General features: G+C 41.3%; 1 protein-coding gene and 1 pseudogene across 5 annotated transcripts; both read left to right on the top strand.

Annotated features, from left to right (window-relative positions):
• The first annotated feature begins 6,476 nt into the window (after window positions 1-6,476).
• LOC140857891 (protein IN2-1 homolog B-like) lies at window positions 6,477-11,914 on the top strand. Of its 5 annotated transcripts, none has more exons than XM_073257214.1 (11): window positions 6,477-6,649; window positions 6,818-6,892; window positions 7,049-7,109; window positions 7,279-7,389; window positions 7,719-7,817; window positions 7,896-8,004; window positions 8,104-8,180; window positions 9,162-9,269; window positions 11,070-11,150; window positions 11,256-11,290; window positions 11,701-11,914. In XM_073257214.1, the coding sequence occupies exons 1-10, from the start codon at window positions 6,630-6,632 to the stop codon at window positions 11,262-11,264; spliced, it is 750 nt and encodes a 249-aa protein (XP_073113315.1). In that variant the 5' UTR covers window positions 6,477-6,629; the 3' UTR covers window positions 11,265-11,290; window positions 11,701-11,914. The 5 variants fall into 5 exon arrangements, with proteins under 5 accessions (XP_073113315.1, XP_073113314.1, XP_073113318.1 ...); XM_073257213.1 differs by having other exon boundaries at window positions 11,253-11,290; XM_073257215.1 differs by having other exon boundaries at window positions 6,478-6,649; window positions 7,303-7,389; window positions 11,253-11,290.
• Window positions 11,915-13,405: 1,491 nt separating this feature from the next.
• Window positions 13,406-15,654, top strand: LOC140857832 (uncharacterized; annotated as a pseudogene).
• Window positions 15,655-16,870: the final 1,216 nt, after the last annotated feature.

Here is a 16,870-nt window from a genome sequence, read left to right as displayed (position 1 = left end):
GCCCGGATGGAAACCGCTTATTGTAGAAGCTCGGACGAAATCCACTTACCGTAAAAACTCGGATGAAGTCTGCTTGCAATAGAAGTTCGGATAGAATTCGCTTACTGTAGAAGCTTGGATGAAATTCGAAAGGCGGTCGACCACCGTAGAAACTTGGATGGAGTCTGGTTACTGTAGAAGTCCTGCTGCTGGAGAAGCCCGGACATTGACGAAGTCCGAAAGAGGCTCGGAGTAAAGTCGATCGTGACAGGAGGAAGTCTGGAAGAGATTCGGAGAGTAGTCGATCATTGTAGAAAATCGGCTGATAGTGAAGCCCAGAGAGTATTTGGAGCAGTCCGATAGACGACTGAAGGAGCTCATTATTGGAGAAGTCCGAAGGATATGGTAGGAGTTTGTCCGTTGGAGGAATCTGGAGGATACTGTGGAAGGTCGACTGCTGGAGGAGTCCGGATGGTACTGTGAAAACTCTGACGGCCGGGGGAGTTCAAAAAAACACCGCACAAGGTCGGAAGACGGAAGAGTCCTGGGAGGGTTGGCCTCTTACGAACTTTGGCTGGGGTTATTTTATACCCAACACTAGTACCCCTATTTTCGAGTTCAGGTTTCGAATGAAGGAAGTACAGAGAAATTTTCACAGCCAAGTTGCTCTTCTTGATTTTCGTATTCGATTATTTTCAAATATTTTGGCGTTTGGCACGTCGGTGCTGGAGTCTTTTCAAATCGAAGCTTTGCTCATGTTAGGACGAGGTTCTCCTTCTGTTCCTAACATGGCTGTGGGGGCGCATAAGGACCGTTGCGAGGGCCTCTCTCCATATCCGGTCTCTAAATAATCGGATCTTCGACTTTGCTCATGTTAGGATGAGGTTCTCCTCCTGTTTCTAACATGGCTGTGGCGGCTCATAAGAGCCATTGCGAGGGCCTCTCCCCCCATCCGGTCTCTAAATAACCAGATCTTCGACTTTGCTCATGTTAGGAGGAGGTTCTCCTCCTGTTCCTAACATGGCTGTGGGGGCGCATAAGGGCCTTTGCGAGGGCCTCTCCCCCCATCCGGTCTCTTAATAACTGGATCTTCGACTTTGCTCATGTTAAGATGAGGTTCTCCTCCTGTTTCTAACATGGCTGTGGGGGCGCATAAGGGCCGTTGCGAGAGCCTTTTTCCCCATCCGGTCTCTTAATAATCGAGTCTTCAACTTTGCTCATGTTAGGACGAGGTTCTCCTCCTGTTCCTAACATGACTGTGGGGGCACATAAGGGCCGTTGTGAGAGCCTCTTCCCCCATCCGGTCTCTAAATAATCGGACCTTCGTTTGTGTCGGGATGAGGTTCTCCTTTTGTTCCTAACGCGCTTAGTTTCGATTTTCTGAAGGAGCTACTCCGTTCGTAAATTTTTTGAATTCTATGATCGCGGAAGGTCCGTTCCTCCGAGCTCTTTTAGATAGTATGTTCTGGGCCGGACTACCTCCCTGACTTCATACGGACCTTCCCAATTTGGGGCAAGTTTTCCTTGGTTCTGAGTTTGTAAAATAGCGACTCGTCGAAGTACTAAGTCCCCCGCTCTGAAGGCTTTGCTCTTGACCTGGGAGTTGTAGTAGTGGACTGCTTTCTGCTTGTAGACTGCCATCCGAACTTGAGCTGTCTTCCGCTTTTCTTCTAACAAGTCGAGGTTGGCCTTGAGATCTTGTGAGTTGTACTGCTCGTCGAATGCCACGACTCGCGCCGACGGAAGCTTGAGTTCAATCGGGATAACGGCTTCTGTTCTGAAGGCTAAGGCAAAGGGGATCTCCCCCGTGGGCAGTCTTTGGGTAGTTCGGTATGCCCATAACACATGATAAAGCTCGTCTGCCCAAGTTCTCTTTGCTTTTTCAAGTCTCGTCTTGATTCCTTGCAACAGAGTCCTGTTAGTCACCTCAGATTCGTCGTTTGCCTGCGGATGGGCTACTGACGTGAAGTTATGGGAGATGTTTAAGTTTTCACAAAATTCAGCAAACCTTGCTCCAGCAAATTATTGTCCATTATCAGTAATGAGAATTCTGGGTAAGCCGAACCTACAAACGATTGACTTCCAAACGAAGTCCTGCACCTTAGCTTCTGTGATTTTCGCCAAAGGTTCGGCTTCGACCCACTTGGTGAAGTAGTCAATTGCCACCAAGAGGAACTTCCGCTGCCCGAACGCCATGGAAAAAGGTCCAAGGATATCCAGCCCCTATTGTGCAAACGGCCATGGGGCACTCAAAGGTATAAGTTCGGAGGCGGGCTGTCTTTGGATATTCGCATATCTCTGACACCGATCACACTTTCTGATATATTCAATGGAGTTGTAGTACATTGTAGGCCAGTAATAATCTTATCGGAGCAGTTTGTGGGATAAAGATCTGGCTCTCAGGTGACTTCCACAGACTCCTTCATGTACCTCCCACAAGGCAAAGTCGGCTTTAGAAGGCCGGAGACATTTCAAGAGGGACAAAGAGTACGACCTCTTGTACAGCTTGCCCTCATAAAGGATATATCGGGAGGCCTGGTTTCTAAACTTCTGAGCTTATTTTGCATCATGAGGAAGAACCCCGTCTTTGAGGTATGCAACCAGTGGGTCAATCCAACTGGGTTCATGGCTGATCTCCATTACAAGCTGCGGTTCCTCTGTATTTGGACATTTTAAAACTTCAAAGAGGACTTTCTTGGGTAGTTCAGCTGGAGCCAGTGTAGCCAACTTAGAGAGAAGATCGGTCCTGATATTTTCTGCTCTTGGAATCTGCTTGATGTCAAAGCTGCCAAAGGCAGAGATGATTTTTTTTACCTTTTCGAGATACTTGGCCATACTGTCCTCCCGAGCTTCATAGTTTTCGCTGACTTGTCCCACCACCAATTGAGAGTCACTGTAGACTTGGAGCCGATCTACTTCTAATTCTTTGGCGATCTTCAGTCTTGCAATCAGAGCTTCATATTCTGCTCCGTTATTTATCGCAAAAAATTCAAAGCGCAGCACGTACTCCACGATAATTCCTTTCGGATTGACCAAGATCAGGTCTGCGCCCGCGCCTGACATGTTGGAGGAACCGTCCACATAGAGGGCCCAAAAACCATCAGGGAGATATGTTCTTTCCTCAGGGGAGTTCGGCTGGAGCCCTGGGTTGTCAGCTTCACCTCGTTCAAGTTCAGCTTCTTCCGGGATAGTGCATTCCACTATGAAGTCTGCTAATATCTGAGCTTTTATCGTCGGTCGAGGTCGATAGTTGATGTCGAATTTCGTGAGCTCGACCGTCCATTTTGCTATCCTTCCGGAAGTATCCGCTCGATGCAGAACTGTCTTAATCGGCTGGTCGGTGAGCAGTTTATGGTGTGCCCTTGAAAGTAAGATCGGAGCCTTCGGGCTGCAATCAATAGGACGTAAGTTAGTTTCTCTAACTTAGTATACCTGATTTCGGCATCTCTCAATACTCGATTTATGTAGTAGATCGACCGTTGAATTTTTACTTCTTCCTTAACCAGAACTGCTGCGAGAGCCACAGGGGAGACTGCCAGGTACAGGAATAACTCCTTTCCAGGTTCGGGCTTTGCCAATAGCGAAGGTGAGCCGAGGTAGTTCTTCAATTCTTCGAACGTTTGCTGACATTCAGTGGTCCAACAGAAGTTCTTCGACTGCTTGAGAGTCTGAAAGAAAGGTAGGCACCGTTCGGCCGACTTTGAGACGAAGCGATTCAGAGCTGCTACTCTCCCAGTAAGACGCTGAACTTCCTTTATTGACTTCGGGGCGGTCATTTTCTAGATGGCTCGAATCTTTTTTGGATTTGCTTCAATCCCGCACCCCGATACCATAAAGCCGAAGAATTTTCCTGAGGTTAATCTAAAAGCACACTTGGTTGGGTTCAGCTTCATCTTGTATTTTCGGAGGGTGCTGAAGGTCTCCTTAAGGTCGGTGACGTGGTTCATTGAGGATTTGCTTTTTACAAGCATGTCGTCCACGTAGATCTCCATATTGCGGCCGATCTGCTCTTTGAAGATTTTATTCACCAGCCGTTGATAGGTCGCCCCTGCATTTTTGAGGCCAAAAGGTATGACCCTGTAACAGTAAAGACCGTGGTCAGTGATAAAAGCAGTCTTTTCTTCATCCTCTGGTACCATCCTGATTTGATTGTAGCCAGAGAATACATCCACGAAAGTGAGAAGCTCATGGCCCGAGGTTGCATCCACTAATTGGTCAATTATGGACAGAGAGTAACTGTCCTTCGGGCAGGCTTTGTTCAGCTTTTTGAAGTCTATACACATCCTCCACTTGCCGTTCGCCAGAACCACATTAGAGACCCAGTTTGGATAGTTGACTACTCTGATGAATCCGGCTTTCAGGAGTTTATCAACTTCCTCAGCTATTGCCTTCTGCCTTTCCAATGCATGACCTCGGATTTTTTCCTTCATCGGTCGATGTTTGGGATCAACAGCTAGACGGTGTTCCATGACTTTCGCATCAATCCCTGGCATGTCCGTCAGAACCCAAGAGAAAATATCCGCATTCTTTTATAGAAAATTGATGAGCTGTGTCCGTACCTCTTCTCCCAGGTTGGAGCCGATCTTCACCGCGTGCTCTTCATTCCCATCGTTCAAAGGAATTGAGACAAGATCTTCAATTGGCTCACCCCGTTCTTCAGCAAGGTCGTCGTGGGTGTCTAATCCATCAACCAGACAGAGGTCAGACTGACCATTTCTTTGTAAGGCTATGTTATAGCAGTGTCTTGCCAGGACTTGATCTCCTCTGACCTCTCCGACCCCTTGGCTTGTAGGAAATTTCAATTTCAAATGGTAGGTCGACACTACAGCTCGGAGGGCGTTGAGGTCAGGTCGGCCGAGTATTGCATTGTAGGCAGACGGTGCCCTTACTACCAGAAAATCCACTTGCGCTCTAGATTGTTTCGGGCACCGACCTGCAACTACGGTCAAAGTTATTACTCCTTCTACTGGCACAGCAATATTTAAAGAAATTATAACCGCATCATTATGGGAGAATTGAATCTCTTGGGCATCTTCTTCAGTAATGGTTATAGATTCTTCAGTCCTCTGTCGCTTGGGTGGTCCGACCGATCCACTGGCTGCTCCCCGTCGGGGTTCTCTAGAGAGGGTGTTAATGATCCCGATTGGAGGTCGATCTTCAGGCTGTTCTTCCTTTCTTGGTGGCTCTGGTTGTGGTAGGGCCCTCGGTCGATCTTTCCTATCTTCAGGCTGGCGTCGGATGAATCTGTTGAGCCGACCTCGTCTGATGAGCTCCTCGATCTCATCTCGGAGTTGAATACACTCCTCCGTGTCGTGGTCGTGGTCACGATGATAGAGGCAGAACTTATTAGGATTGCGCTTCCCGAGGTGTGTGCGCATCCTTTCCGACCTTGGCAGCTGCTCCTTGATCTCCATCAGCACTTGAGTTTTTAGAGCATTGAGAAGTGCGTAGCTGTGGAATCTTCTTGGGGGAGAGCTCCGTCGAACTCTGCGGTCCAGGCTTCTCTACCTACGAGCTCGAGGAGGAGTTCGGATATGCTTGTGTCCCGGGGGAGTTCGAGAATGTGGCCGAGCTTCACTCGGCTCTTTTTCAGCTGCGGGCTTGCTGGAGTCGCTCGCCTGCCGCTCCTTCGCGGCCTCCCCGTCCTTCAGCTTAAAGGCTTCCTCTGCTCGGGCATATCCTTCGGCTCGAGCCAGCAAATCAGCGAAGTTCTGGGATACTTCTTTTCCAGAAAAAACAGAAGGTCATTCTTTTGAAGATCGCTCTTCAGGACGGCCATTGCAACTGATTGGTCCAAGTTCCGGACCTCCAATGCGGCGGCATTAAAATGGTTGACATAAGTTCGGATGGATTCTCCCTCCTTTTGCTTGATGTTGATGAGGAATTCCGAACCTCTCCGGGGACGTCGGCTGCTGACGAAATGAGCCGCAAACTGGTGGCTCATTTGATCAAAGGAGAAGATAGTACCCAGCTTCAATATCGAGTATCAATTTCTTGCTGCTCCCTTCAAGGTAGATGGAAAAGTTCGGCACAGGATAAAGTCTGGCGCGCTATGGAGCAGCATCATTGTCCGGAAGGTCTCCAGGTGGTCAACCGGATCCGAGGTCCCATCGTAGCTCTTAAATTGGGGGAGCTTGAAGTTCGGCGGGGTCAGTTCCTGCATAATCTTTTGAGAAAAAAGAGGGTGAGTACAGATATCCTCACCGTAAGCAGAGGGAGCATGGCAGAGTTCTTCGATCCGCCGGATCATCTCCTGGAATCTTTGATCCAGGAGATCCTCTTGATCGCGAATCTTGAGGGTCTTCTGGTAGAACGGAGGTAGAGATCCTTTTGGGATGGAAGCGTAATCAGACAGAGGGCTCTCCGTCTTTTGCTTCCACTTTTCGAGGGATACAGAGTGACTGATCCAAATGGATCGTCCGATCATCGAATTTTAAAATTTCGACGGTGCTCTTTTCAGCCGCAGAGGTACCTATAACTGCTGCTGCTGTATGGTTTGTACTATTTTGATGTGGCCCTGATTTGCTGAACCAGCAGATTGTACTGCTCCATGCCGCGGTCCTACCTAACTCCTTCGTGCTCCTTTTCTACCTTTCCTCTCTGGTCCGCAGCACAAACCCCTATCTAGAGTTCGTGGTCAACCCAAGGCCATGGCAACGCCGACGACAAGGTGAGTAACTTCCCGAACTCTCCAACGATTCTGTGTTCGGACAAGATTGTTTCTTGGAAGATTCTCTTTTGATTGCCGAGTTTCTCAGTTCTGATTGATTTCAGTTGGCCGGTCTGTTGAGTCTTTTGTGCTTCTCCTAAAATGTTTCGATCGTGTTATATGTCTTAGTTTCATGAAGGAGGTGCTTCCTCCTGTTCTGGATTCTACTTCCCAGCCACCAACTCTCTTTGATGGGACCACCAGGTAATTAACATATTCTTGTCCACCATATTGCTGATCCTTATCAAATTTATGAGGAATTCTAAGCATTTTGATTTGGATTTAGTACTACTTATCGTTTACCTTTATGATTTTTTCTCCTTTTTCTTTTTTTTTTTTCCTCCTCCTTGTGGAAGGAAGGCTCTATATATCTTACAAATCCCCATTTGCGCAACGCACCTGGATTACTAGAAACTGTAAGGTATTTCCTTGATTTATGCTACTGAAAGTGATGGAATTCCCTGCTTGTAGAGTCGAAACGTGTTCTTCTTCATGATCACTGGAGATAGGTTTTCCATGATTGTTTTTGAATCGGATGTTTGGAAATTTTTATAGGTGTCGTCTCTTTTATGCTTTTTTTTTAAAAAAAGAAAAACTGCTGTTATGGGAAGCAGGGACTGCAGGAAAAGATCAAGTTGGTTCCAATTGATCTGCAAAATAGGCCAGCATGGTACAAGGAGAAGGTTTACCCCCCAAATAAGGTTCGATGCTTCAATATCATGTGCTTTAATACTGTAGTGTTTCATGAAACTTATGTCTGGTAAATGACTTATGCCTCTGATGTAAAACATAAATTACGTGTTGAAATTCTTGAACATAGCTTTTTGCAATTTCCCATCTGCATAAATTAAATTTTATTCATCATTGGTAAAATGATGTGACCAGTTTCATTGATAATTGTTTCCTTTTCAAGATTAATAACTCAACAGAATGCAATTTCCAAGCTCTGCAAAGGTTAATTGGGTTACATCACAGTCAACCTGGAAATATGTTTACGTATACTAATTAAAATGTAAACATTGGTACACAGGTACCCTCTTTGGAGCATAATAATGAAGTCAAAGGAGAGAGTTTGGATTTGATAAAATATATTGATGCTCATTTTGAGGGCCCTGCATTGCTTCCTGATGTCAGTGATAACCAATACTGATCTTGGCAGCAGCCACTTTAGTGATATGTTTGCTTATTGGTGATCTGAAATTTGTAGGATCCTGCAAAGCGGCAGTTTGCTGAGGAGCTGTTCTCTTACATTGATTCTCTTAACAAAATTATGTTCACTGCATTATCCTCGAAAGAAGATGTGGGTGATGAAGTTGGTGAGATAGAACTCTTGTAAACCTTTATACACGTATTCCTGCAATGAGAATTCAAATGGTTATTGCTACATGTTGATTTGCTTAAGCCTGTGTTATTAGGTGCTGCCCTCGATAAAGTAGAAGATGCCCTTTCCAAATTTGATGATGGTCCTTTCTTCCTTGGCCAATTTAGTCTGGTAGGTAACAAATCCTTCGTTATATTTTTTCCCTTTAAGCTCCTGATTGGTGGCATTCTCTTCGTATTTATCCAAAGAGAAAAAATAAAAAATAAAAGGCTGCTATGTCTTCATAAAAAGAATGTTTTCTGGCAATATCCTTAAACTATATAAAACTGGCTTAATTTCCCAAATTTTCAATTCCAAAATAACCCCAATCAAATAACTGTAATTAGCTTTCCTTAAAAGGTTCAAAGTATACTAGACTCCTTCAAAAGAAGGGATTCTAATATTGTTAAACTTTGAGAAGGATAATCACTCCAATGAGATTTCTTTCTTAAAAGATTTAAAACATGTTACACTTCTATAAACAAAGGGATTCTGACATTGCTTGAATTTTGAGGATAAGAAATGGACAACTAGAGACAGTATGCAAGAAAGGACCATTCATGCTGACTTCTGAACCAATAGTTCAGAGAAAACATGAACCAATAGATGAAGGTCAGATATAATACATTGGAAGGAAAAAAATTATGAATTAATCATTTTCAGCTATTTTTAGAATTTAAATTTTTATTTAATTATCCTAGATATAGAACCTTGAGCAACCACATGCATCTGCACTTGCATTACAAGTATTCTTTAAATAAAAGAAAAGGTGACGTGATTCATTTTCCATTAGAGACAATCAGAAAGGTCTAGAAAAGTCTAGCAAATTTTAGGTTTGGATATTGTTGACTAGAGAATCTTTTCCATGCTATAGTATCATAATTAGTGATTTATTTACCACTTCTGATTGATCAGCTGTGACTGCAACTAAGATATGTCACTTGACATGGAAAGCCTCGTGATTATTTGTTTATTTGTCTATTCTTTTCATTTTATAATCCAGTGATGATATTGTAACTTTTGGACATGTTATACAAGGCTATATTCACATTTTTTACCTTTTCCCTTTGATGTATTCTAAAATTTGATTTTTGGCTAAAATTTACTTTTTAGGTTGATATTGCATATGCTCCTTTTATGGAAAGGTATCAGATTCTCTTTTCAGATGTAAAAAACTATGACATCACCAAAGGAAGGCCCAAACTGGCATTATGGTTTGAGGTAACAAAAATTCATGCCAAGTGTAATGCTTATGTTATGGTGCTATTTTCAGGTCTTTCTTGTCATGTTAAAATTTGTGATGATGGTATGATATTACATTCTAGTGAACTGTGACATGCGACAAGCCATGAGTTTCTATGTGGTAATTAGTTGCCTCCAATGGAGTTCAACATAAAAATATGAATGCATTATTTAACCTTCTGTTTAGTACAAAGGATGAATTAAAGAAACGATGGATAAAAGAGGAAGGATGGATGAGGGAGAGGATGAATGGATCATCCATCCATCATTTCGTATGTTTGGTGAAACATGGAAGGATAGATAAGCATGATTCTCTTCTCTATTTGGTACATGAGAAATGAAGGGATGATGGATGATATTTATATAATATTTTTACTAGATTATTTTTTGATAAAAATATTATTATTATAAATTTATAATACTTATTTATACTAAAAAAGTAAACAATATATAAACTTATAATGATTATAATCTATAATTATATAAATAACTAATTAATTGAAAATTTAATTGAATAGTTAATTAATATTATACAAATGGTTAATTAGAATAGTAAAAAAATAAAAAAATAGAAGATAATTATAATTATCGATATTATGTACTAAAATTAAAATAATTAGTAATAAAATTTAATAGTATATGATTAATATTATATAAAAAATATATATAAATAATATAAATAAAAAAGTGAAGAAATATTATAGTTTTGTCAAAAAATTACTAAGGGATAATTTTGTCAATGCAAAATCCGTTCATCAATGCTCCATCCATTCTTTCTTGCATCCCTCTAATTTGGAAGGATGTAAATTGGTAGGTCCGGATGGATAGATAACTCATTCTTTTTCATCCATCCTTTCCGTGGCTTTTTGAACCAAACAGCGGATGGAGGTCATCCATCCACCCTCTCATGACCCAACCAAATATAGGGTCAGAGGGTTTGTGAAAATTCAAGCACTGAATATCCTTTCTCTTGCATACCCTCTCATTCACTTTCTATTATTTCCCATTTAAGTCATCATATTGGGATGTTTTTCATTTTGAAAGACTTATGTCAATCTACCCGACTTACCCAAACCAATTTCTACTAGTCCAAAGGCTTTAATTATGGTAATCTTTTGTTATAAATATAAAATTTTGGAAACCATTGCTAATCTAAATAATGGTCATGGAGTTGTGCCATTATCTTTCAGTCTGGTAGTGTCATTAGCTAGTGCACATGAGACTGATGTCATAGTACGTCTCCAACCTTTGCCTATGATTACGCTACCTTGTTAGAGAAATTGAATGGTGTATGAAATCAACTGGGAGATTAGGTAGTGTTCTTCCAACATTCTTTTGATCAATGTGTTCTTCCAACAATTAGCACAGAATATCTCTGTCCAGCTGATTTGATAGAGAATACTGATGTTGTCAGATATCCAATATATGTAGGGGAACAGAAGGCGTGTAGAAGGAAATATGGTATAATTTAGACTATCTGATGAGTGAGCGTACAGACTATCTTATGGACTTCTATCACTTTATTCTTATTTTACCATCCTAGACAGGTTATTCAGAAATATTTGTTTTATGTTTCAATTTTCTTCCAATTTTATTCTAATCAACCTTGCCCTTTAAACATTCTATGAGTATATTATTTGGTTAATGAGGATTTTTAAAGCTGACCCCGAATTGTTGGAATAAGCTGGATGGTTATGATTATGGTTTTTTACTGATTGTGTTGCTCAATCATTGTTACAGTTGACATTTATTGTTAACTTCAACTAAGCATTATTTTAGGAGTTGAACAAGATTGATGCATATGTACAAACCCGGCGTGATCCTCAGGAGCTACTTGCTCACACTAAGAAGCGGCTTGGGGTAAAACCTCTCTATAGTATCTCATTTTTTGTTTAAATTCATGTATTCAAGAAATTAGGCTTGTTGTTTCAAAGTTGGATAATTCTTTTTTATTTCCTCTAGCAGATTGCATGAAGATTTCCTCTTTTGCAGTTAATAAGGTAAACTTCAGCTTCCATTCTATCTGCATGGAATTTGTGTATGTTATGTCAAGACTCTTTCATATGTATGACTGCATATATGGAGACAACATCGACCTGGATATGTTTCGATTTTCCAAGAAATTGTAACTTTCTTTAGTGCAAAAACAAAAAAGAAAAGAAGAAGGAGAGTAGAAAAAAATGTCTCCGAGCATCTTCATGTGCAAGCCAAAACATAGAACAATGTTACAAATCTACAAATAGGTGCCATGTTTAATTTTATTGTGATTAATTTCTGTTAATTGTGATAACCAGCTCCTTATCTCTGTAACTATAATGCCAGTCTTTAACATTAAAATTGCTGCTCACTTTTTCTCATGGTTGACTTTACAGTCCTTGCCTGACATTGATGGTGACCTTGATGCTTGTAGGTAGCACGTATGTAACTTTATATATGGTTCGTGGGAGGTGATTGCAGAAGCACCAGTGTTATCTTATATATCAGCCTATGCTTGTTATAAAGTGTAGCCCTAAGTATTGCTTGATATGGATAAGACTTTGGTTTGTGCGAAAAATTTGTTGCCTACTATTAATCAGTGGAACAGATGTGTATCTTTACTGTGAATAAGAGTGCGCTTTCTACTATTATAGATTTTGTTTCTTGTGCATATTTTCTGCTGGGCTGAGTTCTTTCCCTCATCTGCCAGTTAGATGAAAAATGAAGTTAATTTTCACAATGCATGATAGAGGATTGCCATTAGAAAAAATACGCTAGGCATGTTACACTGCCTTATATTAATGGGTGGAAGGATCGAACCGTGAAACATTATGTATTCTTTTCACTGGTATTTCTGTTAATAGGGCTTGGTAAAAAACATTAAAAACAATAATACTGACATTTTGTCTTTATGTTGATTGATTAAGTTCTCAAGCCTATATCAGTGGCCTTGATTAAAAATAGATCGTGGAATATAAATGGCTTTTGGTGCCAATGAGATATGTTGGGTTGTTGCCAGGCATTTCCAGGGAAAACACAGCATCGATTGCACGTCTTACAGATGAAACTGTAGGCAGGATGCATGGCAGAAAGCTTGACCTATGTTAACCCAAAATGGTGTCGACGACGAGCATTCGACCTAGCCTGCTATCCATCCACTACGTTGGAGTTGGACATCATCAAATATTTCTTGCCTTCACTTTAGTAAGAGATCCTACCAATTTGGAGCAACTATATACCAATTTGGACATCATCAACTAGTCTGCCGTACCTATCTCTATAGTTTAGATGACAGTAGTAGCAACTTACGAATATGCAGCATGTCATTGCCCAATTTGATGCTTGTACACCACTGATTTTTTGATGGTCATGGAAGAACATAGGTGACTCTCCCCACAAAATTTTCCATATGGTTCCATTCTATTAATTTTTGATGCACACAATGGCATGCCAGACGTCCCTCCTTCCATTGGCATGGGTGATAGGACTACTGCCATCACTTTACGTACTGTAGATTTATAGAATGGTAAGCATTCTCGAAGGTATTTCCAATGCTCAACAAAGAAAAAAATCATGCAAACCAAATGCAGGAGTAGAAATGTTAGTCCATTTGTAACTGGTCTTATAATTGGCTTGTTCTAGTTCTGACGTGCTAAACCCACCAAGTGCCCGTTCCATAGAAAATTCCTACATTATGAGAATTATATATACTCCCATCCATCCCGCAATGGTCGGACGCCCAACTAAGCTAACACCACACAGCAATTGCAGTCTTAATCGCCACCTACCTCGTTAACTGCCCAACTAACTTCGTCAATGAAGGAACAAAAAATAAAAGAAAAAAAAAACATTCAAGAAAGAAAAGGAGAAGAAATTCACCACCCTGCCTTCCTCTCTAAATCTTGTAGTGGTCACCATTCTTCCAGTGTTAGCAACCAGTTGATCTCCATTCCTCTCCAAAGGCAGCAGGATGGGCCATGACTCTGAGAAGAAGTCATCATTAGCTCATGATCAATTTACCAGCAGCGGCCGAGGCTTCCGAAACCTCATTGCATGCAGCTTCGTCCTCCTCTTCATCAGCTACATTCTCCACTCCTCTAATTATCTCCTGACCAACAAAACAACAGAATGCTCCACCAACTTCTCCATTGCCATATCTCTATCTGTCGAAAACGCCATGACAAGTATTGACATTCCAAAAGAAAAATCCCAAATCCTACTGGAAGAACAAGAACTGGTGGCAGAAGAAGAACAAGAAGAAGAAGAAGAAGAGACTGGTCTCAAGCACATTGTCTTTTGCATTGCTGCCTCTTCTCGCTTATGGAATCAAAGGAAGGAATACATCAAGCAGTGGTGGAGGCCTGGAGTGACCAGGGGAGTGGTATGGCTCGACAAGCCGGTGAAAACTTGGAGCAACAAGGACCTCCCACAGATCAAGATCTCCAGCGACACATCCAAATTCCCCTACAAACATGCACATGGAAGTCGATCAGCTTTGAGGCTATCGAGGATCGTTTCAGAGACTTTGAGGCTGAAGATGGACAATGTAAGGTGGTTTGTGATGGGCGACGATGACACGGTGTTCATCGTGGAAAATATGGTGAGGGTGCTGAGGAAGTATGATCATAAGCAGTTGTATTACATTGGCAGCTCGTCGGAGAGCCATGTGCAGAACATATTGTTCTCATATGGGATGGCATACGGTGGTGGGGGATTTGCAATCAGCTATCCATTGGCAGTGGAGTTGGAGAAGATGCAGGATCGTTGCATGCAGAGATATGCTGGCTTGTACGGCAGTGATGATCGAATTCATGCCTGCATGGCGGAGCTCGGAGTGCCACTCACCAGGGAAGCAGGATTTCATCAGGTACCACTAGAAGTACACCTGAAAGCATGAAGATGGTTTTACTCTTTAGCAAAGAATCTTTCAATCAAATTTAAATGAGTCTCCTGGAATCCAAGTTAGAGAGTTGAGAAAATCTCTGAAGTAGAATGGCATTTGTAGTAGATGATTGGTTTAATTCTAAGCCTTAAGATGTCAAAACTATAACTTATCATCTGAACATATAAGAGGATCTGAAACTGAACATTGTCTGAGTATCAACCTTGCATGACTGAAACAATTTCTTTATAGTTATTAAAATTCTACACTAGATAGATGATCCTAAATAGCTTCACCTTTTTCTTCCAGTTGAAAAGACCAAAAATTAACAAGCTTGGAAAGCAAGAGAGATCACTAAGCATGTTGCCGCTATTCTAGATCAGAGGAAAGAGAGTCATAGGTTAGTATGTACCTTGTCATAAAATTATTTTTTATACAGTATAGCTGAATTTGCTGGTTAGGCCATGATAAAGCTTGCTGTAAACTGTATAAAAACTAGAAGATATCAGCCTGTTTCGCATTCAATTATGAAGAACTCTAAAAGCCATCCATGTTCTTGATTTGGTCCACTACTTTTCATCCTAAGGATTTTCAAAGTTGCTTAATGAGTTATTCTGCATCATTTCATAAACAGATAGGATTAAGTTGGCATTCTGTATCAAGACTAGACTTCATAGAAACAAGCAGTAGAAAGTAGAAGCATAACCACCGGCACATTGGCACACTAAACATTTGTATTCTGTTTGTCAGAATGAAGACATAAGAAAAGAGAGAAAAATGGAAGACAGACATTGTAATTGCATTTGAATTAGGAATTATATCAATGCATATGACAGGAATTCAAATCTCATTATCCAACTATGTATATTTACATTAGAAGTTCCAGGATTGGTAACATCTGCCTCCTCTGTGCAGTATGATGTGTATGGGGACCTCCTGGGACTGCTAGCTGCTCACCCGGTGGCACCACTTGTATCGTTACGCCACCTCGATGTGGTAGAACCAATATTCCCTGGTATGAAGTGAGCCAAGGCCATCCAGCATCTCCTACAGTCTGCTAATCAAGATTCAGCCAGCATCATGCAGCAGTCCATCTGCTATGACAAGAAGCACTCGTGGTCGATCTCGGTGTCGTGGGGATATGCCATCCAGGTCTCAAGGGGCCTCATGTCACCCCGAGAGCTCATAACCCCTGCAAGGACATTCTTGAATTGGTACAAGAGAGCTGATTACTTTGCTTACTCTTTTAACACTAGACCAGTTGCAAGGCACCCCTGTCAGCATCCCTTCACTTACTACATAAGCAGCGTTCGCTATGACAATTCTAGGAAGCAGATTATAAGCAACTACTCCCGGCAAAGACGGACATACTCTTGTCGATGGAAGATGCCTTCACCTGAAACTATCAACAACATTATAGTTTTTAAGAAGCCTGATCCCCTTCGGTGGAAACAGGCAAGTGATGCAGCCATTACATCCCTGCTTCTCAGCTTCTTTCAGTATTAAAATAACATTACTTTAGAATTATAGAAATTAAGATTGATATACAGATAACACCAATGCTAAAGCTCACATGATGCTAATTGTCTATTACTACAGTCGCCAAGAAGAGATTGTTGCAAAGTGTTGACTTCTGGAAGGAGATCTACCATGCACATATTAGTCAGCAAATGCCAACTTGATGAGCATCCGGAACTGTAGAATAATAGTAAGAGAATTGTATAATTTTATAATTTTTTCTGGCTTAGTATCTGATTGAATTATTGGATTGTAGCACAACTAGAAGTTTTGCTTTTACCAACCTAATGAATGCTTTTTAAGTATAAAGACCCTGAAGGAAATCATTCTGGCATGATGAAGCATGCAGATATATCATGAAAATTACTGCTTGCAGACTTGCGTCCAAAAATAAATAAATAATAATTATTTGAGCTGTTTGAATTGTTACTGCATGTGTTCATGAAAATTACTGCCCGTGTTCGTGATATGAAATTTGGAGCTTTATAACAAGTACCCTTCAGACCGTCAGGCAATATCCATGACCAGACTTTGTATTTATCTACAAAGGAATAGTCATGTTTCGTACGCCCACTCTATTGCAATGGAAGATGCTGCCACTTCCCCTGATGCAACCATTTTAGCGGAATTCAAGTCAACCAACTTAGAAGGGTGAGAATTCCTCTCTCTTCCCGAGGGGAATGAAAAGCTTCATGTTGCATTTTGCAAAACAAACTATAGCCAGTTCAAAAATACTTACTACATGCACACTTGCAGGATAAAACCCAAATATGTTAAGACTGCAACAGGCTCTCTCTCTCTCTCCCTCTCTCTTCTTTTGACAAAAGCTGCTTCCCCATATCTCAAATTCTTTTAGCTGAATGAAAGAATTTGTCATATTTTCCATCAATGTGGAGGATATATCAATGGAACAAAGTATTTCATGGATAAAGTAATAAAAGCACCTGAACATCTCTAAGATGGAGAATTATGTTGAGACCGACCTAAACTTCTCGCTTAGAAAGAGAGAGTTGTCATCTTCCAAACTTGTTAAATCCTACTGGTACAGCAAACATGTAAATCCAGCACAATCGGAATGTAAACCAGGATCTTAGGAGCAAGGTACCACCTTAAAAATAGTCGTGACACTGATACAGGGATTATAACATAGTTACATATGTGAACTATCATCTCTGTCCTGATGTAAATGGTAAAGGAGTTGCTA

This window comes from Elaeis guineensis, chromosome 5 (genome assembly GCF_000442705.2).
Source record: "Elaeis guineensis isolate ETL-2024a chromosome 5, EG11, whole genome shotgun sequence".
Lineage (NCBI taxonomy): Eukaryota > Viridiplantae > Streptophyta > Magnoliopsida > Arecales > Arecaceae > Elaeis > Elaeis guineensis.
Note: the sequence above shows the minus strand (reverse complement) of the source record. Positions and strands in the feature narration are given on the sequence as shown.